Source organism: Ictalurus punctatus, chromosome 18, assembly GCF_001660625.3.
Source record: "Ictalurus punctatus breed USDA103 chromosome 18, Coco_2.0, whole genome shotgun sequence".
NCBI classification, from domain to species: Eukaryota; Metazoa; Chordata; class Actinopteri; order Siluriformes; family Ictaluridae; genus Ictalurus; species Ictalurus punctatus.
In genome coordinates, this window is record NC_030433.2 from 6,884,529 (window position 1) to 6,905,241 (window position 20,713).

Sequence of the window (20,713 nt, forward strand, 5' to 3'; positions counted from 1 at the left end):
AATAAATACATTCAGGATGTAGATTTTAAATGAATGAATTTATCCTTAATGAGCAAGCCAGAGGCGACGGTGTCAAGGAAAACTCCCTGAGATGATATGAGGAAGACACCTTGAGATGAACCAGACTTAGGGAGTTTTTCCTTGCCACCGTCGCCACTTGCTTGCTCAGTTGGGATAAATTCACTCCTTTAATATCTGTATACCATGTTGATATTTCTGTAAAGCTGCTTTGAGACAATGTCTATTGTAAAAAGCGCTATACAGATCAAATTTAATTGAATTGAATTGAACTTAAAAGGGAACCCATCGTCATCTGAGTGATAAAGGATAGTACATAGTACATTATAAATAACTCCCTATAAATAACTATAACTGTGTACTACATGGACAAATAGTGCAATTGTTTAACCAGGAAATTCATTACAGTTTTCACATAAAGTCTGTTTTGTTGAACTTATCCACTGTTCACTGATGGAGACTTGCAAATAGATGGAGACAGCGTAAAACAGTTGTGGCAATTGCCATCCTAAAGCTATCATATCAATTGTAGTTCTAAGCCATCATAGCATAACTGTTCATATAAATTGTGTACCAAAGCCATTTTCATGGATTTTAAGTGGTACCATCCTCAGTAATCTAAATGATCTTCAGGCTGTCCATGTGGGTCCATCCTCAGCAGCAGAGAGTGATTTCCAATTGATGAGAACTCCAACCAGATTCCAAACATCCCAGTTCACCACAACACTCTATGCCCTTACCTAAGAAAAACTATTCACAAAAAGCTTGACCAAACAAATATGTTTTCAGCCTGGACTTAAACACTGAGACTGTGTCTGAGTCCAGAAAACTAGTTCGGGACACTACTTGGAAGGTTGTTCCATAACTCTGGGGCTTTGTAAGAGAAAGCTCTACTCCCTGCTGTAGCCTTAATTATTCAAGGTACCAACAATTAGCCTGCACCTGTTGATGTAGTACGAAGTAGGCGTGGAGGATCATAAAAGACCAAAAAGTTCACTCAGGTACTCTGGATCAAGACCATTCAGTGCTTTATAGGTCAGTAGTAGTATTTTATAATCAATGGAAAATTTGATTGGGAGCCAATGCAGCGTGGATAATATTGGGGTGATGTGGTCATATCTTCTGGTTCTGGGACCTTTGCAGCTGCATTCTGGACTAATTGGAGCTTGTTTATGCTCCTACTGGAACATCCAGACAGTAAGGCATTACAATAATCCAACCTAGAGGTGACAAAAGCATGAACTAATTTTTCTGCATTGTGTAGTGATATTATATTTCTTATCTTAGAAATATTTCTGAGAGGAAAGGAGGCTATCCTAGTAATATTATCAACATGAGCGTCAAATGAAAGACTGGAGTCAATAATCACACTGAGGTCTTTTACTGCTGAAGATGATGTAACTGAAAGAACATCCAGAGTTACTACGTAATCAGAAAGCTGCATGTGGTCCTAGTACAAGTACTTCTGTCTTGTCAGAATTAAGTAACAGGAAGTTAATAAGCATCTAGTGTCTAATGTTCTTTACACATTCCTCAGCTTTATTAAGCTGGTATCTCTCCTGTGGCATTTCTGAAACATACAACTGTGTGTCATCAGCATAACAGTGGAAGCTAATTCCATGTTTACGAATAATTTTACTCAGAGGTAACATATATAAAGAAAAAACAATGGGCCTAAAACAGAAACTTGTGAAACAGCAAACCTTACCATAGTATGCGTAGAGAAGTCACCATTTACAAACTGATAATGATCAATCAAATAAGACCTGAGCCAAGAGAGGGCTGTTCCCTTAATGCCAACAACGTTTTCTAATCTGTCAAGGACAATTGTATGATCAGTGGTATTAAAAGCTGCACTAAGGTCAAGCAACACAAGTAAAGAGACACAACCCTGATCTGAGGCCCGTAGTAGGTCATTTACCACTTTAACCAGCACTGTCTCTGTGCTATGTTGAGGCGTATATCCTGACTGATACATTTCATGAATGTTATTCTTATGAAGGTATTAGCATAGCTGCTATGCTACAACCTTTTCTAAGATCATGGACTTATACTTGGACTTAGGACCTAGTTATTCAATAAGGATGGCCATTTGTTTACATCCCAAGAATTTCTGTCTCAATATAGTATTCCTGTTAACCCCAAACAGTTTGCTACAATGCTATTCCTGACCGTGCCATTATGTTGTTTAAAGCTTATAACAAAGTTTTGATCATTTTTTTTTACATCCAACTGATACACATGTAGGGACAGTATGCTTTTAACCGCTCACATAAAAATTAATAGAAATATATGCGCTCTATTTCAAAATGACTTTGTCTCTTTTCCTCATGTACTGTAACTGCAAAATGGAATAGGTCAGTGGAAAGTATTTTGTGTAAGCGGGTTTGGACTCTTCCTAAAAAGCAGCTGCTGGTGAATAAGATCAAAGAGGTTTCTTTTAAACCTATTCACCACTATTATCAAGTTAAAATGTTTGTTGTGTCAAGATTTAATTTGAATATTGATGTTAATTGTACTTTTTGTGACTCATGGAGAGAGAATTTTCACCATCTCTTTTGGTAGTATGATCACAAAAAAAATCTTGGCAGGACATTTGTCAGTTTATTCTGAATTTCATATACAGTATAAGGACTTCCAGCTTTATTTTAAGAATGTTTTGTTTGATTTTGTCACTTTTGAAAAGCAATATGAAAATTTATATTTTCTATGTAACTTAATTATTTTACTTGCCACGTATTTTATCCATAAATGTAAGGTATTAAAACATAAGCCCCTTTTTTCTCACTTTCAAAGAGATATTGGGATCTATATATAAAAAAAAAATGTCATTTTTTTTAAACAAAAAATCTACTAAACTCAATGTATGCTCACATTTTGATGTTTTTTGTATATTTTTTTGTTGTTTATTTGTTTATGTTTTGAGGGGAGTTGTATATAATTTTGATTTGATTTACCTGTTCTCAATTTCTCTCTTTGTTTTCTTTTATCTATGGTATTTTATTGGTACTGTATGATACTTTATTATACTTGGCTATGAATGAACCCTTGGCTATTGTCCAATTTGTTGATTGTTTAAAAAATCAAACAATCAAACTAAAATCAAAATTGCAGTGAGCTGTGGTGAGGATAAAAAGGAGAGTGATGTGCACCTTCAGAAAGAGAGAGCCAACCAGCACAGGGCCGTGTATGTATGTATATGTGTGTGTGTGTGTGTGTGTGTGTGTGTGTGTGTGGTGCGCTGAAAAGTGAAAGCAAAAATAAAGAGCCTTTTTCAATTGCCCTCTGTCTACCTCTCACTTCCTTATTTCCAACCCAACCAAGAGGAGTGTTACAATTTAGCAACAGGGTATAAACAAATTTTTTCTTAACTGAAGCAATGCAGCGCAGAAGGCAAAGGCAAAGGAAAGGTAAGAGATGCAGTAAATCAACCTTTCGTGCAACTTCCTTTCGGGCGGTGCCCTACATGGTTTATAACCATGGCTGACATTTTTTTTTTCAGTGACTTAAACAATACCACAGTCTGAGCTGGCTATGTGTTATGATGAATTATTAGATTTATATATGAATTATTATATATAGCCGATGGACAAGTAATGTCCACATCACATTAAAAAACACTTTGATGCAGCTACTGTACATAACAGTTGAAAAGATAGCTTTAAAGGTAAGGCAAATTCATATATACTGGGACATTTTTTCATTAATAAATCAAACACTTGCCATTTCTTGCCATTAATAAGACAAAATCCACAACACATAATACATGATACAGGCATTGATTATTTGAAGAAAAAATGCTTTTATCACACTGTACTGCCTTAAGCAGCTGGTTTCATTTAACTACAAATTTTACATTAAGGGGAAAAACAACAGAAACAAAAGTTATATACTTTTCCTGTTTTATTTCAAGTTTTCACTTGAAATATAATATTAAAAGCAAGGAACATAGTATTGCCTTCACTGTTAAATAAGCAGTTAGATTTACGGTAAAATACTGGTAGCTGTTGATGCAAGAACTCTACTGTAAAAGGTATGGTAGTGCTGTTTTGTCCTGTCTGAATATTTCACGGTAAATGACTTTTGAAATTGAAAGTGTGTTTGTGTGGGTTGGGTGGGGGGATTAGGGGGTGTTTGCATGATTTCCTTCCATGTGACACCTGCAGACCTTTTTGAGTGTTTTGGGATTTTTAACACACACACACACACACACACACACACACACACACACACACACACACACACACAAACACACACCCATCCCCTTCACGAGGATCTTAACTGCTGCAAAAGCTAATAATTGTTCTTTGGACTTTAATGAGCATTAACTACTGGAAATATATGATGTAGATTTTAAAAAATAAAATCTTTTTTTTTGGTATGTCGCTACACCATTTACACACACACACACACACACACACACACACACACTTTTACAAATAATCAAATAATGAAAGTAGGCCTACATTCCAAATTAAAATGAATTTTGTTACTTACAGCAATATATTTTAAGGAAGGCAAGAGTGGAAATAAATGAAAAGTATTTATTCATTATTGGACAAATTATTATTATGTACAGACAGGTCAGTAAGCATGGACAGTGACACAATGTTCACAGTTTTGCCTCTGTACACCACCACAGTGTATTTGAAATGACGTAATCAAGATGTGATTGAAGTGTAGAATTTCAGCTTTCAAGGAGTTTAAAAAATATATTGCATTAACTGTTTACGAATCATAGCCATAGAGTCCCTCCATTTTTACAATGACTGCCTGAAATCTGGTAACCTGGGCTGCCAGTATAATACTGTAAAATTTACAGTAAATAACTTTTAAATATATTTACAGCAAAGTACTGTAACATCTTAAAATTGTATTCAAAAAAAACAAACACATAACCCAGTACATTTGACTGATGCAGGTTACAAGTGAGCTGGAGATAAAGGGTCTTTTCCAGCCATGACAGTTTGCCTCTGCTAGGTTTTGTATACACAACCTGATGTGTGATTCAAAGCCTTAATTACTCAGCAATCACCACTACACCACAGCCATAATGGTTAGGCATCCACATACCTTTTGCCATATAGTTTACTCATGGAGTAATTAACTAGTAGTTCTTATTTAGTTTATTGTTATTATAGTTTTTTTTTTTAATGAAAATGATTAATAGGGGTTGTTGTAACATGAATATTGCCTTTGTTTTTACAGAACAAGATGAAGAAAGTAAGTTACTGTTAATCATTGTTACACATTTTGCTGCTGCTCAGTCTGACATCCATATTTGAAACAGGGACCCTCAATTGCAGCTTATTATTTTGTTATTTTTAATAAATATAAAAGAATTTTTAAAATAAGATTTTTCTACTATAGCACCTAAGCAAAATGGAAAATGAGATTTTTTTTTCTCTTTAGATTTTACATTTAGTGTTAATTTTTTAAGGATTTGAAATGCATACAAGTGAAGAGCTTGTTTAGCAGCAAAAATTCAAGACATACTGTTGGCAATATGAAAACACAAGTAATTTCTGGACATTTATAGTTATTTGTAGGTGTATTAACATTCTCTTTTAATATATTCTTTATTTTTGTGCAGTACCCCTAATCAACCGTGGTAAGTAATTTGTTAATTTATGCATTATAAATGGCAATATATGATTATATATACTATACGCTGTCTACCACAGTATATTGGAGTTGAAACAGGCAGTACATGAAGGGTTTTCAGTACAAGAAAACCCTCAAACATCTTGCAACTGAAAGAATATTGCATGGAAAAGTGGACAAAAATTCCAGCAAGCCGATGTCAGAGCCTGGTGGACGATTATGCAAAAAACAGAATACAACAATTTGCAAATCTCATAAACCCATATTTTATTCATAATAAAACATAGAAAACATATAAACATGAACATAAAACTGAGGAAATTTACCATGCACCAAAAAAAGGTATTTTTAATTTGATGGCAGCAACACATTTCAAAAAAGTTGGGACAGGGCCATATTTACCACGGTGCAGCATCCCCTCTTCTTTTAACAACAGTCTGTATACATCTGGGAACTGAGGAGATCAGTTGCTGGAGTTTTGGGAGAGGAAGGTTGTCCCATTCGTGTCTGATACAGGATTCTAGCTGCTCAACAGTCCTGGTCTTCTTTGTCATATTTTTTGTTTCATGATGCACCAAATGTTTTCAATTGGTGAAAGGTCTGGGCTGCAGGCAGGACAGTTCAGCACCTGGACTCCTCTACTATGAAGCCATGCTGTTGTAATAGATGCAGTATGTGGTTTAGCATTGTCTTGCTGAAATATGCAAGACCTTCCCTGAAAAAGACGCTGTCTGGATTGAAGCATATGTTGCTATAAAACCTGTATATACCTTTCAGCATTGATGGTGCCTTTCCAGATGTGCAAGCTGCCAGTTCCATAGGCACTAATGCACTCCCATGGCATCTCTGATGGTAGGCTTTTAAACTGAGCACTGATAAAAAAAAAAGCCGGATAGTCCCTCTCCTCTTTAGTCCTCTTTAGTTTAGAGGACGTGGCATCCATGGTTTCCAAAAATAATTTCAAATTTTGAGTCGTTTGAAACGGCGGTGTTTCTGGATCATGTTCATGTATGGCTTCTTCTCTACATGATGGAGCTTTAACCAGCATTTGTGGATGGCACGGCGAACTGTGTTCGCAGTCAATGAGTTCTGGAGGTGTTTCTGAGCCCATGCACTGATTTCCATTACAGAATCATGATTGTTTTTAATGCAGTGCCACCCAAGGGCCCGAAGATCACCGACATGCGATATTGATTTTCATCCTCGTCCCTTCCTCACAGAGATTTCTGCAGACTCTCTGAATCTTTTGATGATATTATGTACAGTAGACGATGAGATATTCGTAGTCTTCGCAATTTTACGTTGAGGAACATTATTCTGAAATTGTTCCACAGATTGTAGATTCATGTTACTGACCTGTTCCCAATTAACCTCCAGTTGTTTCTATTTACTAACACTTACTTTTCCAGCCTTTTGTCGCCCCCGTCCCGACTATTTTGAGATGTGTTGCGGCCATCAAATTAAAGAGTACCTTATTTTTCTCTTAAAATTATACATTTCCTCAGTTTAAACATTTGAGGTTTTCTATGTTCTATTGTGAATAACATCTGGGTTCATGAGATTTACAAATCATTGCATTCTGTTTTTATTTTCATTTCCCAACTTTGATCTGGGGTTGTATATTTACACACACACACACACACACACACACACACACACACACACACACACACACACACACACACAAAGAAAGTGAATGAAGTGAAGATATAGTGATCTTTTAAAAAAATATATAAGAGATGAGGGTACAGTTATTTGAGCTATGACACTGTTAGTAATTCTGTTATAATTTATATTTCCTTATTTATTTTCATAATGTATACCAATGCTCTTTTTTATTTACAGCAGATGAAAATAGAGCCAAATACAGTAAGTGAATTCTTTAATGCCTAAGATCATTGTTACATGTAGGACAACTCAACTATAATATGCAAACAATCTCTGCACACTCTGCAGTAGGCCTGCCTTATTCACTGCCTATTTTGATGTTTGATAAAAACACCTTTTCCTCACCAAATCCTGTACCAATTAACCATCATTTAGTCATAACTGTGGAGTGTTTGTCAAGGTGTTTTTACCCTTTAATTAAATGAGTGATTGTGGCCAAAGGGTTCACTTTTGATTTCATCAGTCCATGGCACATAGCCAAATCACGTCTGGCCTTTCTGTCTATATACTTGCGACATTAACATTTGTGATGTGGTTGAAGAGATTGTGTTTACTTCTTTTGCATACAACTGTATATTTATTTATTTATTTTTGGACAAATATTATAAGCCTTAAATAAATAAATAAATAAATATTGTCTTGCTTTACAGCACAACATGATGAAGGTGAATGTAAGTGATCTTTTTTAAAAATATATATAAGAGATGAGGGTACAGTTATTTGAGCTATGACACTTTTAGTAATTCTGTTATAATTTATATTTCCTTATTTATTTTCATAATGTATACCAATGCTCTTTTTATTTACGGCAGATGAAAATAGAGCCAATTACAGTAAGTGAATTCTTTAATGCCTAAGATCATTGTTACATGTAGGACAACTCAACTATAATATGCAAACAATCTCTGCACACTCTGCAGTAGGCCTGCCTTATTCACTGCCTATTTTGATGTTTGATAAAAACACCTTTTCCTCACCAAATCCTGCACCAATTAACCATCATTTTGTCATAACTGTGGAGTGTTTCATGCATCTATTCATACAGCCATTATATCCTTTCACTTTTCCTGTTACATTTATTATATTTTAAGACTGTCCCAGTTAACTTGAATCATAGTGTTCTAAATTACCAAGCCATGTTTTGTAAATAGGGACATCTTGAAATTATAAAAAAAAAAAATTATACACATATGCACAATATGCTTATATTGTCACAGTAGTACATTTCAAATATACAGTATATGCATTATAGCTAAATATTTGTAAAATATTAGTCATGACAATTTTTTAAACCTTTTAATGATGACTATTTTCTTAGGATGATAACAGGAACAAAAATTTGTGCTATAGCCTCATTTTTAGACTGATCTATGGAACGTTTCTTATAACTAAATGCAAATGAAACAATTAAGCCCAATTTTATGTAATATAAATAGAAAAGGGGAGAAATTTAAAATGATCGATATACATACAATCATGTGAAAAAATAAGTACACCCCATGGCAACTGTAGCGCTTTTTGGACATATTTGGACAAGCAAACATTTGATCCTCTTTGAAACAGTGCCTATTAATAAAGTTGAAACACTCTAACAAATGACACATAAAATTAACATTTTGTAGTAATTTTCACAATATAAAAAAAAAACAAAAAAAAAAAACACAACAATAGACCAGTCACATGGAAAAAGTAAGAACACCCCTACATTTATCACACCTTCAAATCCATAAAATTATAGTCAGGTGTTCAAGATTGATTGACAGTGATCAGAACCTGCTTAGGGAGTGCAGGTGGAACCAGTCTTATTTAAACACCTGTCATGTCATATCTAGTGTCTGGTGTTCCCTTTGCTATTGAGGTGTGTGGTGTCATCATGTCAAGCTCTAAAGAGATCTGTAAGGCCTTCAGAAATAATTTTGTGGATGTCTATGATTCTGGAAAGAGATTTAAAAAGATCAAATTATTTGAAATACATGATTCCACTGTAAGGAATATAATCTACAAGTGGCGCAGAGCCCAAATGACTGACAATTTGTCCAGGCCTGGCCATCCCAGCAAATTCAACTCAAAAGCAGATCATCTAACGCAAAAAAGAAGTCTCCACAAACCCCAAAATTTCACTAAAGGATCTGGGAAGCATGACTCAGAATGAGTTCTTCTGAGAAGAAATTCAATGGGTGCAGTTTGGGCTTTTCTCTGAATTTTTGTGAGAGCACTGCCCCAACTCCTGAGTTGGGACCTGCTCCTTTGTGGGTGGTGGGTGTCATTGAGCTGGACGTACTGGACACCGAGAGACTCAGTGCTGGTCATTGGCACAGTAAAAACACAATCCACACAGGAGTAGAACAAGGGCAGGCAATGAGAGAGGGAGCTGAGGGGTATATTTTCACCATTGTTGAAACGGGTATAGACCGTATGGTTGATAGCTGTGTGAGCTTGGCATTGAGCTTGACCATTTGTTGTTGTTGCTCACCTACTAGATGGCCTTGAACCGTGATCGCCTGTTGCCAGTCAAACAGTCCTGCTGTCTCCATGTTGACAGTGAAGAATTTTGTCAGGCAGCAGAGACTGCAACAAATGCAGATAATGCTTTTATTAAAAAGAACTGGCAATAGTAAAGAAATCCAAATAATGAAGCAAAGATAAAATAAAATGCAGGCAGTGGATCAAGCAATAATCAAACAGAGTGTAGGGAAAATAAGCTGTTTAGGTTAAATAATTGTATTCTCTACCATTATATGTAATGAAAATTAGCTGTTTAAATTGAGCTATTGTATTCTCCATCAAATATGCAGGATAGAAAGGGGAAATTTGGCTAATCTAGTATTTCTGATCAACTATTCATCCAGCGATAAGTTGAACTTAGCGTAGTCATTACTTATGCATTAGATATTACCTCCATGGGCACTGGCAATAATATCCTAAATACATTGGAACATTATTTGAAGTGCATGAAGCAGGTTCTGAAATTCAAGGCAGTGTGGCCAACATAAACAAATAGGGCACATGTGTTTAAAAACAGACTTTAAAACTTTAGTGAACCATTCTATAACACACAAACTAATCTAACACACACACACACAGACACACACACACACACATACACACACACACACACAATTAGAGGTGAAAATGGTTTAACAGAATGAATGAAGTTCCGAGTTTATAACAGAAGATGTTATTTCACAGACCATGATCTGAACAAACCGTACATTTTATCAATCTAATTTCACGTCTTTAGAAGGGCTTTAAACTTAATATTATATGCACCAGTCTTAGCTAGAAAAAGTGTAACACAGCATGTTTGCTGTGTAATTGTAAAAGAGCAGAGGACAGTCTTTATGATTACATCATCTGTTCTTAGGTACAAATATGCAGTATCTATGAGAGAGTATACACTTAAGTAGGGGTGAGACTTGGGTATAAACTACTTTTTGGGAAGTGCTAATCTTAGGTGCATCCATTTGGGACTTTCCACAACAGCAAAATATGAATGTAGAACATTCCAAGCAGAAGTGAATCGTCAGGAGGAATCAGACAAGTCAGAAGAGGAGAGGGAGATTATTAGTGGTTTAAAAGTTGTGATCACGGTGCTCTGAGTGTATTGGGGATTAGCCATAAGGGTGAATGATCATGATTCACTATAATTCTATGTACCTATAAACCCACAAGATCTATAGCTTTGAAAAGAGAAAGCTACGTAACAAAATTCCTGAGTAAAAAATAAGTTTCCAATCTATACTTTGAGATTGTTTCTGAGTCCTGAACACAAAATATAAAGTTCTTTTTATATATATAGCTGGGTGGCTTTGTAATGCTCTGCACCCTACTGTAGTTTTCATTATACTGAATATTAAAGAATAATAAAAAAGAATAATAAAAAAACCTGCACTTTAATTGAAGCAGACATGGCAGATCATAATAGACCACAAGGTCATTCAGATACTGTCGGGTGAAAACCACTGTGTGCCTTATGTAATTAGTAGTAGTCTATTTTGTAATCAGTGCAAAATGTTACTGAAGCCAGAGTAGTGTTTAAAAGGTAATTTGGTTAAATGTTCTGGTTTGAGCAAGGATTATTGCATTCTGGACAAACTGGAGCTTAGCTGAAGGTTGTGAGTTAAAATCCCACCACTGCTGGGCCCTTGAGCAAGGCCCTTAACCCTCAACTGCTCAAATGTATAAATGAGATGAATGTAAGTTGCTGTGGATAAGGGTGTCTGCCAAAAAGCCAATTTGTTTGCATCTACTGTAACATCCAGACAGCGAGGCATTTGTCCAATCTAGAGTTGTCCAAGAGAATGCAAGCATAAGGCGGGGGACACCCTGGAATGGGTGCTGACGGTTTTCCAACCCATTGTAGGCCACAATCACACACACATACACACCCATTCACACACTATGTACAATTTAGAGATGCCAATCAGGCTACAGTGCATGCGTTTGGACTTGGGGAGGAAACCCTCGAGGGCACTGGGAGACTCTGCGCACAGGGCCGGAAACAGTAATCAAACCCCCAACCCTGGAGGTGCGAGGTAAATGTGCTAACCACTAAGCTATTAATCACTAAGCCAATGTGCAATTACCACAGTTCTTGACTGCACAGCTGATAATATTATTACTCACTCCTGTACTCTCCTTAAAACGTGGAAATGATCATTTTCCTGCCTTTTTTAGATTAACGGTTCTGGGTGACGAAATGAAAATCACAATCAGGGAAAAATCAATATTGGATTGCTTTCTTTCAAATCATTCATATGAAACTAGTATCATAAAACCTTCATTAAATTTAAATGTGAACAGCTGAAATAAATAAGTTATTTAAAGTTGAGAACATAATTCATATATAAAATTGCAGGAAGTTATGCTAATTTGAAATCAAGTCAAATCAACTGAAATCAGTCAAGGTTTATATTTGTAAGTCTTCTTATATACAAATTCACCCTCTTCAGTTATGAGGATTTTTTTTTCCCAAATTAAACAGATTTTTATGAATACTATGTTTATTGTGTTAATGCTCCTATGAACTATTTTAAAATAAATTTCTATATCCAGCTTGATAGATGTGAAGCATTGTTCTTACATACAGTGGGGGAAATAAGCATTGAACGCGTCAACATTTTTTTCAGTAAATATATTTCCAATGAGGCTATTCATATTAAATTTTCACCAGACATCAGTATTAACTCAAGAAATCCATACATATAAAGAAATCCAAACATTAATGTCCATAAATGAAGTTATGTGTAATAAAGCAGAATGACACAGGAAAAAAGCTTTGAACACGCTAAGAAAAATAAAAATACATTTATTTAATACTTAGTGGAGAATGCTTTGTTTGTAATGACAGCTTCAAGACGCTTCCTGTATGAAGAAATTAATGGGCCGCAGTATTCAGGTGTGAACCATTCTTCCTAACATATTGTCATTAAATCTTGTTCAAAAGGATTCGAGTCAGGTGATTGACTGGGCCATTCTAACACCTTGATTTTTTTCCCTTCTGAAACCAATTGAGAGTTTCCTTTGCTGTATGTGTGTGTATGTGTGTCCTGCCTCCCTCAACACACTCGCTGCTTCTCCCTCTTCGACTGAGCCATTAAAAAAGTGAGCGGTTGTTGCGTCCACATTCAGAGCAACATATCGCGAGACTCACAACCTCATTATACATGATATAAACTAATTATTAAAACTACAGATATTCATTAACATTTAACAGTAACGGAGGAACACCACCGAATGTAGCGAAGTAAAAGTACATTTCTGTGATTAAAAATGAACTTGTGTAAGAGTATAAGTTTGGCCAGTTAAACCTACTCTTAAAAGTAATTTTTTTTCAAAAAGTTACTCAAGTAGATGCGTTACTACTCACTTCTGCTGACAGTAGTAATGTTTTCTAAACCAACACTGGTGATGTTCAGTGCCTTAACAGAGAAAATTTATACAATTCTTAAAATGATAAAATACTGATAATAAAATTCAACATTTTTTGCTTTAGTCAACTAGTATTTATTTTTTTTACAATTTTTTATAAATTGTCAATGTGATATGTCCAATGTTGTGTCTCTTTAACAGGTGAAGCCTCTTTATCCAAACCGAGTCATTCAGCTAACCCCAGAGAAGAGTGTAGATTTATACTTCTGGGAGGTGATGATATTGCAAAGAATGAGGCATGCAAGATCTTACTTAGGAATGGGCAGAGCAAACAAAGAGCTGATCTGGAAGGATGGGAGGTGAAGGAGAACCATGTCCAGGGAAGACATGTCACTGTGGCAATTAGTCCTTCTCCATGGTTGAAGCACTTGAAATCATTCTTTTTTTCCAGGAGAGTCAAAAGTATCAAAAATGACCTTCAGAAATGTGCATCATTGGTGTTCCCTGGGCCTAATGCATTCCTTTTGGTGATTAGAGATGGACAGGACCCTGGAAAAGTGCATCTCCTTTTAAAAGCAGTTGCTTCAGTGTTTGGGAAAGAGGCATTCGACTACAGTATGGTGCTGTTCATTAGAGGAGATGGAGAAAAAACTTCTGAGCCTGCCTCAATGAAGTGTGTTTTGAAATGTGGGAAAAGGTGCCACTTTCTAGAGGACACTGATAGCAGTGTTCAGGAACTTTTCAGGAAAGTTGGGAATATGATAGCTAACACAAACAGCAAGTTCTTTATTCCACCAGCCTATGCAGAACTTATGAATAAATTTGAACCATGGGAAAATAAAAGAATTTTATATATAAAGACCTTACTGGATGAATGCAAGGATGAAAAAAGACAAAAAGACCAGCATATTAACGAACAAAAAATGAAGATGGAGACCTTACAACAGAGAGAGAGTGAACTTGAAAAGAAGTTGGATGACTCTCAGCTGAGAGAGAGTGAACTTGAAAAGAAGCTGGAGGACTCTCGGGTGAGAGAGAGTGAACTAAATGAAAAGTTGGATGCTGGTCAACTGAGAGAAAGTGAACTAAGAAAGGAGCTAGACACTTTCAAAAGTAATGAGCTTATACTAAGAAAGGAACTGGATACTTCCACACAAAGAGTGGGTAAACTAGGAAAGCAACTGGATGATTATGAAATGAAGGACAGTAAACTAAGGAAGCAGCTGGATGATTTCAAATTAAAGGAATATACACTAAGAAATGATTCTGATGTTTTACAAATAAAAAATAGTGAACTAGAAAAGAAGTTAGGTGTCACTCGGCTGAGGGAGAGAGAACTTGAAAAGAAGTTAGATGACACTCAGCTGAGGGAGAGAGAACTTGAAAAGAAGTTAAATGACACTCGGCTTAGGGAGAGTGAACTTGAAAAGAAGTTGGGTGACTCTCGGCTGAGGGAGAGTGAACTTGAAAAGAAGTTAGATGACACTCAGCTGAGGGAGAGAGAACTTGAAAAGAAGTTAGATGACACTCAGCTGAGGGAGAGAGAACTTGAAAAGAAGTTAGATGACACTCGGCTGAGGGAGAGTGAACTTGAAAAGAAGTTAGGTGACACTCAGCTGAGGGAGAGTGAACTTGAAAAGAAGTTAAATGACACTCGGCTTAGGGAGAGTGAACTTGAAAAGAAGTTGGGTGACTCTCAGCTGAGAGAGAGAGAACTTGAAAAGAAGTTGGGTGATTCTCGGCTTAGGGAGGGCGAACTTGAAAAGAAGTTAGATGACACTCGGCTGAGAGAGAGAGAACTTGAAAAGAAGTTGGGTGAGTCTCGGCTTAGGGAGGGCGAACTTGAAAAGAAGTTAGATGACACTCGGCTGAGGGAGAGAGAACTTGAAAAGAAGTTAGATGACACTCGGCTGAGGGAGAGTGAACTTGAAAAGAAGTTAAATGACACTCGGCTTAGGGAGAGTGAACTTGAAAAGAAGTTGGGTGACTCTCGGCTGAGGGAGAGTGAACTTGAAAAGAAGTTAGATGACACTCGGCTGAGGGAGAGTGAACTTGAAAAGAAGTTAAATGACACTCGGCTTAGGGAGAGTGAACTTGAAAAGAAGTTGGGTGACTCTCGGCTGAGGGAGAGTGAACTTGAAAAGAAGTTAGATGACACTCGGCTGAGGGAGAGTGAACTTGAAAAGAAGTTAAATGACACTCGGCTTAGGGAGAGTGAACTTGAAAAGAAGTTAGATGACACTCAGCTGAGAGAGAGAGAACTTGAAAAGAAGTTGGGTGAGTCTCGGCTTAGGGAGGGCGAACTTGAAAAGAAGTTAGATGACACTCTGCTGAGGGAGAGAGAACTTGAAAAGAAGTTAGATGACACTCGGCTGAGGGAGAGTGAACTTGAAAAGAAGTTAGGTGACACTCAGCTGAGGGAGAGTGAACTTGAAAAGAAGTTAGATGACACTCGGCTTAGGGAGAGTGAACTTGAAAAGAAGTTGGGTGACTCTCAGCTGAGAGAGAGTGAACTTGAAAAGAAGTTAGATGACACTCAGCTGAGAGAGAGAGAACTTGAAAAGAAGTTGGGTGATTCTCGGCTTAGGGAGGGCGAACTTGAAAAGAAGTTAGATGACACTCAGCTGAGAGAGAGAGAACTTGAAAAGAAGTTGGGTGAGTCTCGGCTTAGGGAGGGCGAACTTGAAAAGAAGTTAGATGACACTCGGCTGAGGGAGAGAGAACTTGAAAAGAAGTTAGATGACACTCGGCTGAGGGAGAGTGAACTTGAAAAGAAGTTAAATGACACTCGGCTTAGGGAGAGTGAACTTGAAAAGAAGTTGGGTGACTCTCGGCTGAGGGAGAGTGAACTTGAAAAGAAGTTAAATGACACTCGGCTTAGGGAGAGTGAACTTGAAAAGAAGTTGGGTGACTCTCGGCTGAGGGAGAGTGAACTTGAAAAGAAGTTAGATGACACTCGGCTGAGGGAGAGTGAACTTGAAAAGAAGTTGGGTGACTCTCGGCTGAGGGAGAGTGAACTTGAAAAGAAGTTAGATGACACTCGGCTGAGGGAGAGTGAACTTGAAAAGAAGTTAAATGACACTCGGCTTAGGGAGAGTGAACTTGAAAAGAAGTTAGATGACACTCAGCTGAGAGAGAGAGAACTTGAAAAGAAGTTGGGTGAGTCTCGGCTTAGGGAGGGCGAACTTGAAAAGAAGTTAGATGACACTCGGCTGAGGGAGAGAGAACTTGAAAAGAAGTTAGATGACACTCGGCTGAGGGAGAGTGAACTTGAAAAGAAGTTAGGTGACACTCAGCTGAGGGAGAGTGAACTTGAAAAGAAGTTAAATGACACTCGGCTTAGGGAGAGTGAACTTGAAAAGAAGTTGGGTGACTCTCAGCTGAGAGAGAGTGAACTTGAAAAGAAGTTAGATGACACTCAGCTGAGAGAGAGAGAACTTGAAAAGAAGTTGGGTGATTCTCGGCTTAGGGAGGGCGAACTTGAAAAGAAGTTAGATGACACTCAGCTGAGAGAGAGAGAACTTGAAAAGAAGTTGGGTGAGTCTCGGCTTAGGGAGGGCGAACTTGAAAAGAAGTTAGATGACACTCGGCTGAGGGAGAGAGAACTTGAAAAGAAGTTAGATGACACTCGGCTGAGGGAGAGTGAACTTGAAAAGAAGTTGGGTGACTCTCGGCTGAGGGAGAGTGAACTTGAAAAGAAGTTAAATGACACTCGGCTTAGGGAGAGTGAACTTGAAAAGAAGTTGGGTGACTCTCGGCTGAGGGAGAGTGAACTTGAAAAGAAGTTAGATGACACTCGGCTGAGGGAGAGTGAACTTGAAAAGAAGTTAAATGACACTCGGCTTAGGGAGAGTGAACTTGAAAAGAAGTTAGATGACACTCAGCTGAGAGAGAGAGAACTTGAAAAGAAGTTGGGTGAGTCTCGGCTTAGGGAGGGCGAACTTGAAAAGAAGTTAGATGACACTCTGCTGAGGGAGAGAGAACTTCAAAAGAAGTTGGGTGACTCTTGGCTTAGGGAGGGCGAACTTGAAAAGAAGTTAGGTGACACTCAGCTGAGAGAGAGTGAACTTGAAAAGAAGTTGGATGACACTCAGCTGAGAGAGAGAGAACTTGAAAAGAAGTTGGGTGATTCTCGGCTTAGGGAGGGCGAACTTGAAAAGAAGTTAGATGACACTCGGCTGAGGGAGAGAGAACTTGAAAAGAAGTTAGATGACACTCGGCTGAGGGAGAGAGAACTTGAAAAGAAGTTAGATGACACTCGGCTGAGGGAGAGAGAACTTGAAAAGAAGTTAGATGACACTCGGCTGAGGGAGAGCGAACTTGAAAAGAAGTTAGATGACACTCGGCTGAGGGAGAGTGAACTTGAAAAGAAGTTAGATGACACTCGGCTGAGGGAGAGTGAACTTGAAAAGAAGTTAGATGACACTCGGCTGAGGGAGAGTGAACTTGAAAAGAAGTTAGATGACACTCGGCTGAGGGAGAGTGAACTTGAAAAGAAGTTAGATGACACTCGGCTGAGGGAGAGTGAACTTGAAAAGAAGTTAGATGACACTCGGCTGAGGGAGAGTGAACTTGAAAAGAAGTTAGGTGACACTCGGCTGAGGGAGAGAGAACTTGAAAAGAAGTTAAATGACACTTGGCTGAGGGAGAGTGAACTTGGAAGGAAGTTGGATCACTCTCAGCTGAGGGAGAGTGAACTCGAAAAGGACTTGGAAGCTACTCAACTAAGAGAGAACAACCTAAGAAAAGAATTGGATGATTTTAAAAGAAACAAATATAAGCCAGGAAGTGTACTGGATCATTCTCAACAAAGAGAGAGTGAGGTTAGAAAGGAGGACCATGGTGTAGAAAGGGACAACAGCAAAGAGCACAACCCATTGGAACCAGGGAACGCAGGGGGAGCAAAGACATCGAGTTACCACATTGTAAGTATCATATTGATATTCTGTATTTCAAAAGCATTTTCATGCACATAACTAACAAATATAATAGATATATTAATTTACCATTAATTAAATCGATCATTTTCTCATATATGCAATTATTTCTGAAATTCTAATCATCTCTCTCAGTTTCCACAGATTAATGCCAATATGTACAGACGATACAAGCAAATCAAAACAAAGACACAACAAGGACAGAGTCAGGAGCAAAATGAATTTTAAAACAAAAAGCACAAACACTTGCCATCATGGAAAAGTCCTCAGAATAGCATTCACTAAAAGACAAATGCTGCACACCAACATTAAATGCAAAGACATTTGTTATTTTTTTAGTATTATCCATAATCCATAGTCCATAGTATAATTTTAAGTATTATCCATGGCAGTACTGAACTTTATATAACAGTATTGTTTACTATTATTTGGACCATCATCGTTTTTCTTGAGTTTTTCTTTTTTTTTTTTTTATCTAAATGATGCAAAACATCAATCTAAAAACAAATATTTTTTTTTACACGGAACTGAGTTGAATAATTATTTTTTTTAATGAATTATTTTTCAAAACTTGCCATTGTATAGAAATGGATCATTATTTATTATATTTGTCACATTATCCATCTGTGTATGAAATGTGATGTGTAAATAAACTTTTGTGTAAATAAACTCCTTCTTCTTATTACTACTTCTGCGGTGAACTATAAGTGCTTTAGTTCTATATACAGCGCCCTCCACTAATATTGGCACCCTTGGTAAATATGAGCAAAGTAGGCTGTGAAAAATTGTCTTTATTTTTTAACTTGTCACATAACTTACGTAATGGAGGTTAGGACGGATGCAAGTGCAGTTAAAGATATTTATTAGAGAGAGAGGCAGGTAGACAAAGGTAATCCAAAGCGTGGTCTAATAACAGGCAAAAAGGTCAAATATACATACATACATATATATACAAACAGGCATAAACTGGGCGAGGCTAGAATCAAAAACGAGAAACCAGAAACAAGGTTTCTGAGAAAACAATGAGAAACTATGAACAACCACTTGGTAATGAGATAAACTCAATACTACACAAAGTGCTAAGAGACACGAGAGGTTTATATAACAAAAGTAATCATGGGTTAAACACAGGCCAGCTGAAAATAATGATGACACACATTCAGAAATCAACCAATTACAAAACAGGGGCGGAGACAGAACATAACCATAACAAAAGCACGTGTCCAATGTACACAGAGTGAATGTCATGAAGACCGACAAGTGTGCGTTCAATAAGGGCTCGCGCACCACGCTTGTGCATGAGCTTGGGCTTCAGTTTGCTGAGCGCGCTGCAATACAGCGCTGACTCAGGGGGAATTTGTGACAGAACCTCGCCCCCGCCCCAGGAAAGAAGAGCGACGTCCTCATAGTACCTTGGCGTAGTGGCATCCACGGCAGAGTAGGGAAGCAAAACAGAGCTCTTGGCTACAATGGCAGGCGGAGAAACTTCCTCAGTAGAACAAGCTGGCTGAGTGGCATCCTCAACTGTATAGGGATGCTGAGCGGCATCCTCAGTCACGCAGAGAGTCTGAGCGTCATTCTGCATCGACTTTGCAGGCTGAACTTGGTTGGCTCTGTCAGCAGACTCAGGTGTACGCAGAGCTTGGTTGGCTATAAACTCAGTTGATCATGTAATCAGTCTCAGGCATGAGGAGAACTTGGTTAGTCATGGCATCTGCTTCAGGCATGAGGAGAACTTGGTTGTCTGTGTCAGCAGACTCGGGCGTGAGCATAACTTGGTTGGTCGTGGCGTCGGTTTCAGGTGTGAGTAAAGCCTGGTTGGTCGTGACGTTGGTTTCAGACTGGAACTTGGCGCGGAAGGTCACATCATCTCTCTCAGCCTGGCACGTGGCATGGACGGTCACATCGTCGATCTCAGACTGGAACGTGGCGTGGGAGGTTGCCTCGTCGACCTAAGACAGGAACTTGGTGTGGGAGGTCACGTCGTCAATCTCAGACAGGAATGTGTAGTGAGAGGCTGTTTCTTCGACCTCAGACATGAACTTGGCTTGAGAGGTCGCCTCTTCAACCTTGAACAGGAACTTGGCTTGAAAGGTCGTCTCTTCGACCTCTGACAGGAACTTGGCATGAGAGGTCGCCTCTTTGACCTCAGACCTGAACTTGGCTTGGGAGGTCACCTTGTTGACCTCTAGCAGGAACTTGACTTTATGCTGGAACTCTGGAGATGAGACAACCTAGTAGATCTCAGGCTGAAATTCTGGGGATGAGGTCGCCACGCTGACCTCTGGCAGGAACTCTGCGGGTGAGACCACCTCGTGGAGCTCAAGTTGGACCTCTAGAGATGAGATTGCCTTGCGGGTCTCCTGCTGGAGCTCTGGGGATGAGACCGCCTCGTGGATCTGAAGCTGTAGCTCTGGAGATGAGGTCGCCACATTGACCTCCGGCTGAAGCTCGGCAGGTGAACCCACCTCGTGGGTCTCGAGCTGCGGCTCTGGAGCCAAGGTCGCTACGTTGACCTCTGGCTGGAGCTCAGCAGGTGCTCTCTTGTGGAGTCGTTTGTGAGTATGCCAGCTGCTCTTGAAACATCCACGAAAACAGAAATATGATCCATGGAT

The 20,713-nt window shown here is 38.3% G+C and overlaps 2 protein-coding genes across 9 annotated transcripts in view; one reads left to right on the plus strand and one right to left on the minus strand.

Moving 5' to 3' along the window:
- The first annotated feature begins 3,071 nt into the window (after positions 1-3,071).
- Positions 3,072-18,856, plus strand: LOC108279277 (trichohyalin). Of its 4 annotated transcripts, none has more exons than XM_053687981.1 (9): positions 3,072-3,428; positions 5,227-5,241; positions 5,612-5,629; positions 7,468-7,491; positions 7,941-7,961; positions 8,100-8,123; positions 12,641-12,688; positions 13,363-18,086; positions 18,234-18,856. In XM_053687981.1, the coding sequence occupies exons 1-9, from the start codon at positions 3,398-3,400 to the stop codon at positions 18,324-18,326; spliced, it is 4,998 nt and encodes a 1,665-aa protein (XP_053543956.1). In that variant the 5' UTR covers positions 3,072-3,397; the 3' UTR covers positions 18,327-18,856. The 4 variants fall into 4 exon arrangements, with proteins under 4 accessions (XP_053543956.1, XP_053543957.1, XP_017348871.2 ...); XM_053687982.1 differs by having other exon boundaries at positions 8,103-8,123; XM_017493382.3 differs by lacking the exon at positions 12,641-12,688.
- The window catches only part of LOC128635363 (uncharacterized), a 63,992-nt gene continuing 51,715 nt past the window's right edge, over positions 8,437-20,713 (minus strand). For 4 of the 5 annotated variants that reach the window (XM_053687988.1, XM_053687987.1, XM_053687986.1 and 1 more), the window contains one exon: positions 8,437-9,858. The gene's annotated coding sequence lies outside the window, so the exon portion shown is untranslated. The remainder of the gene's footprint in view (positions 9,859-20,713) is intronic. The other variant, XR_008398340.1, reaches the window with a different exon arrangement.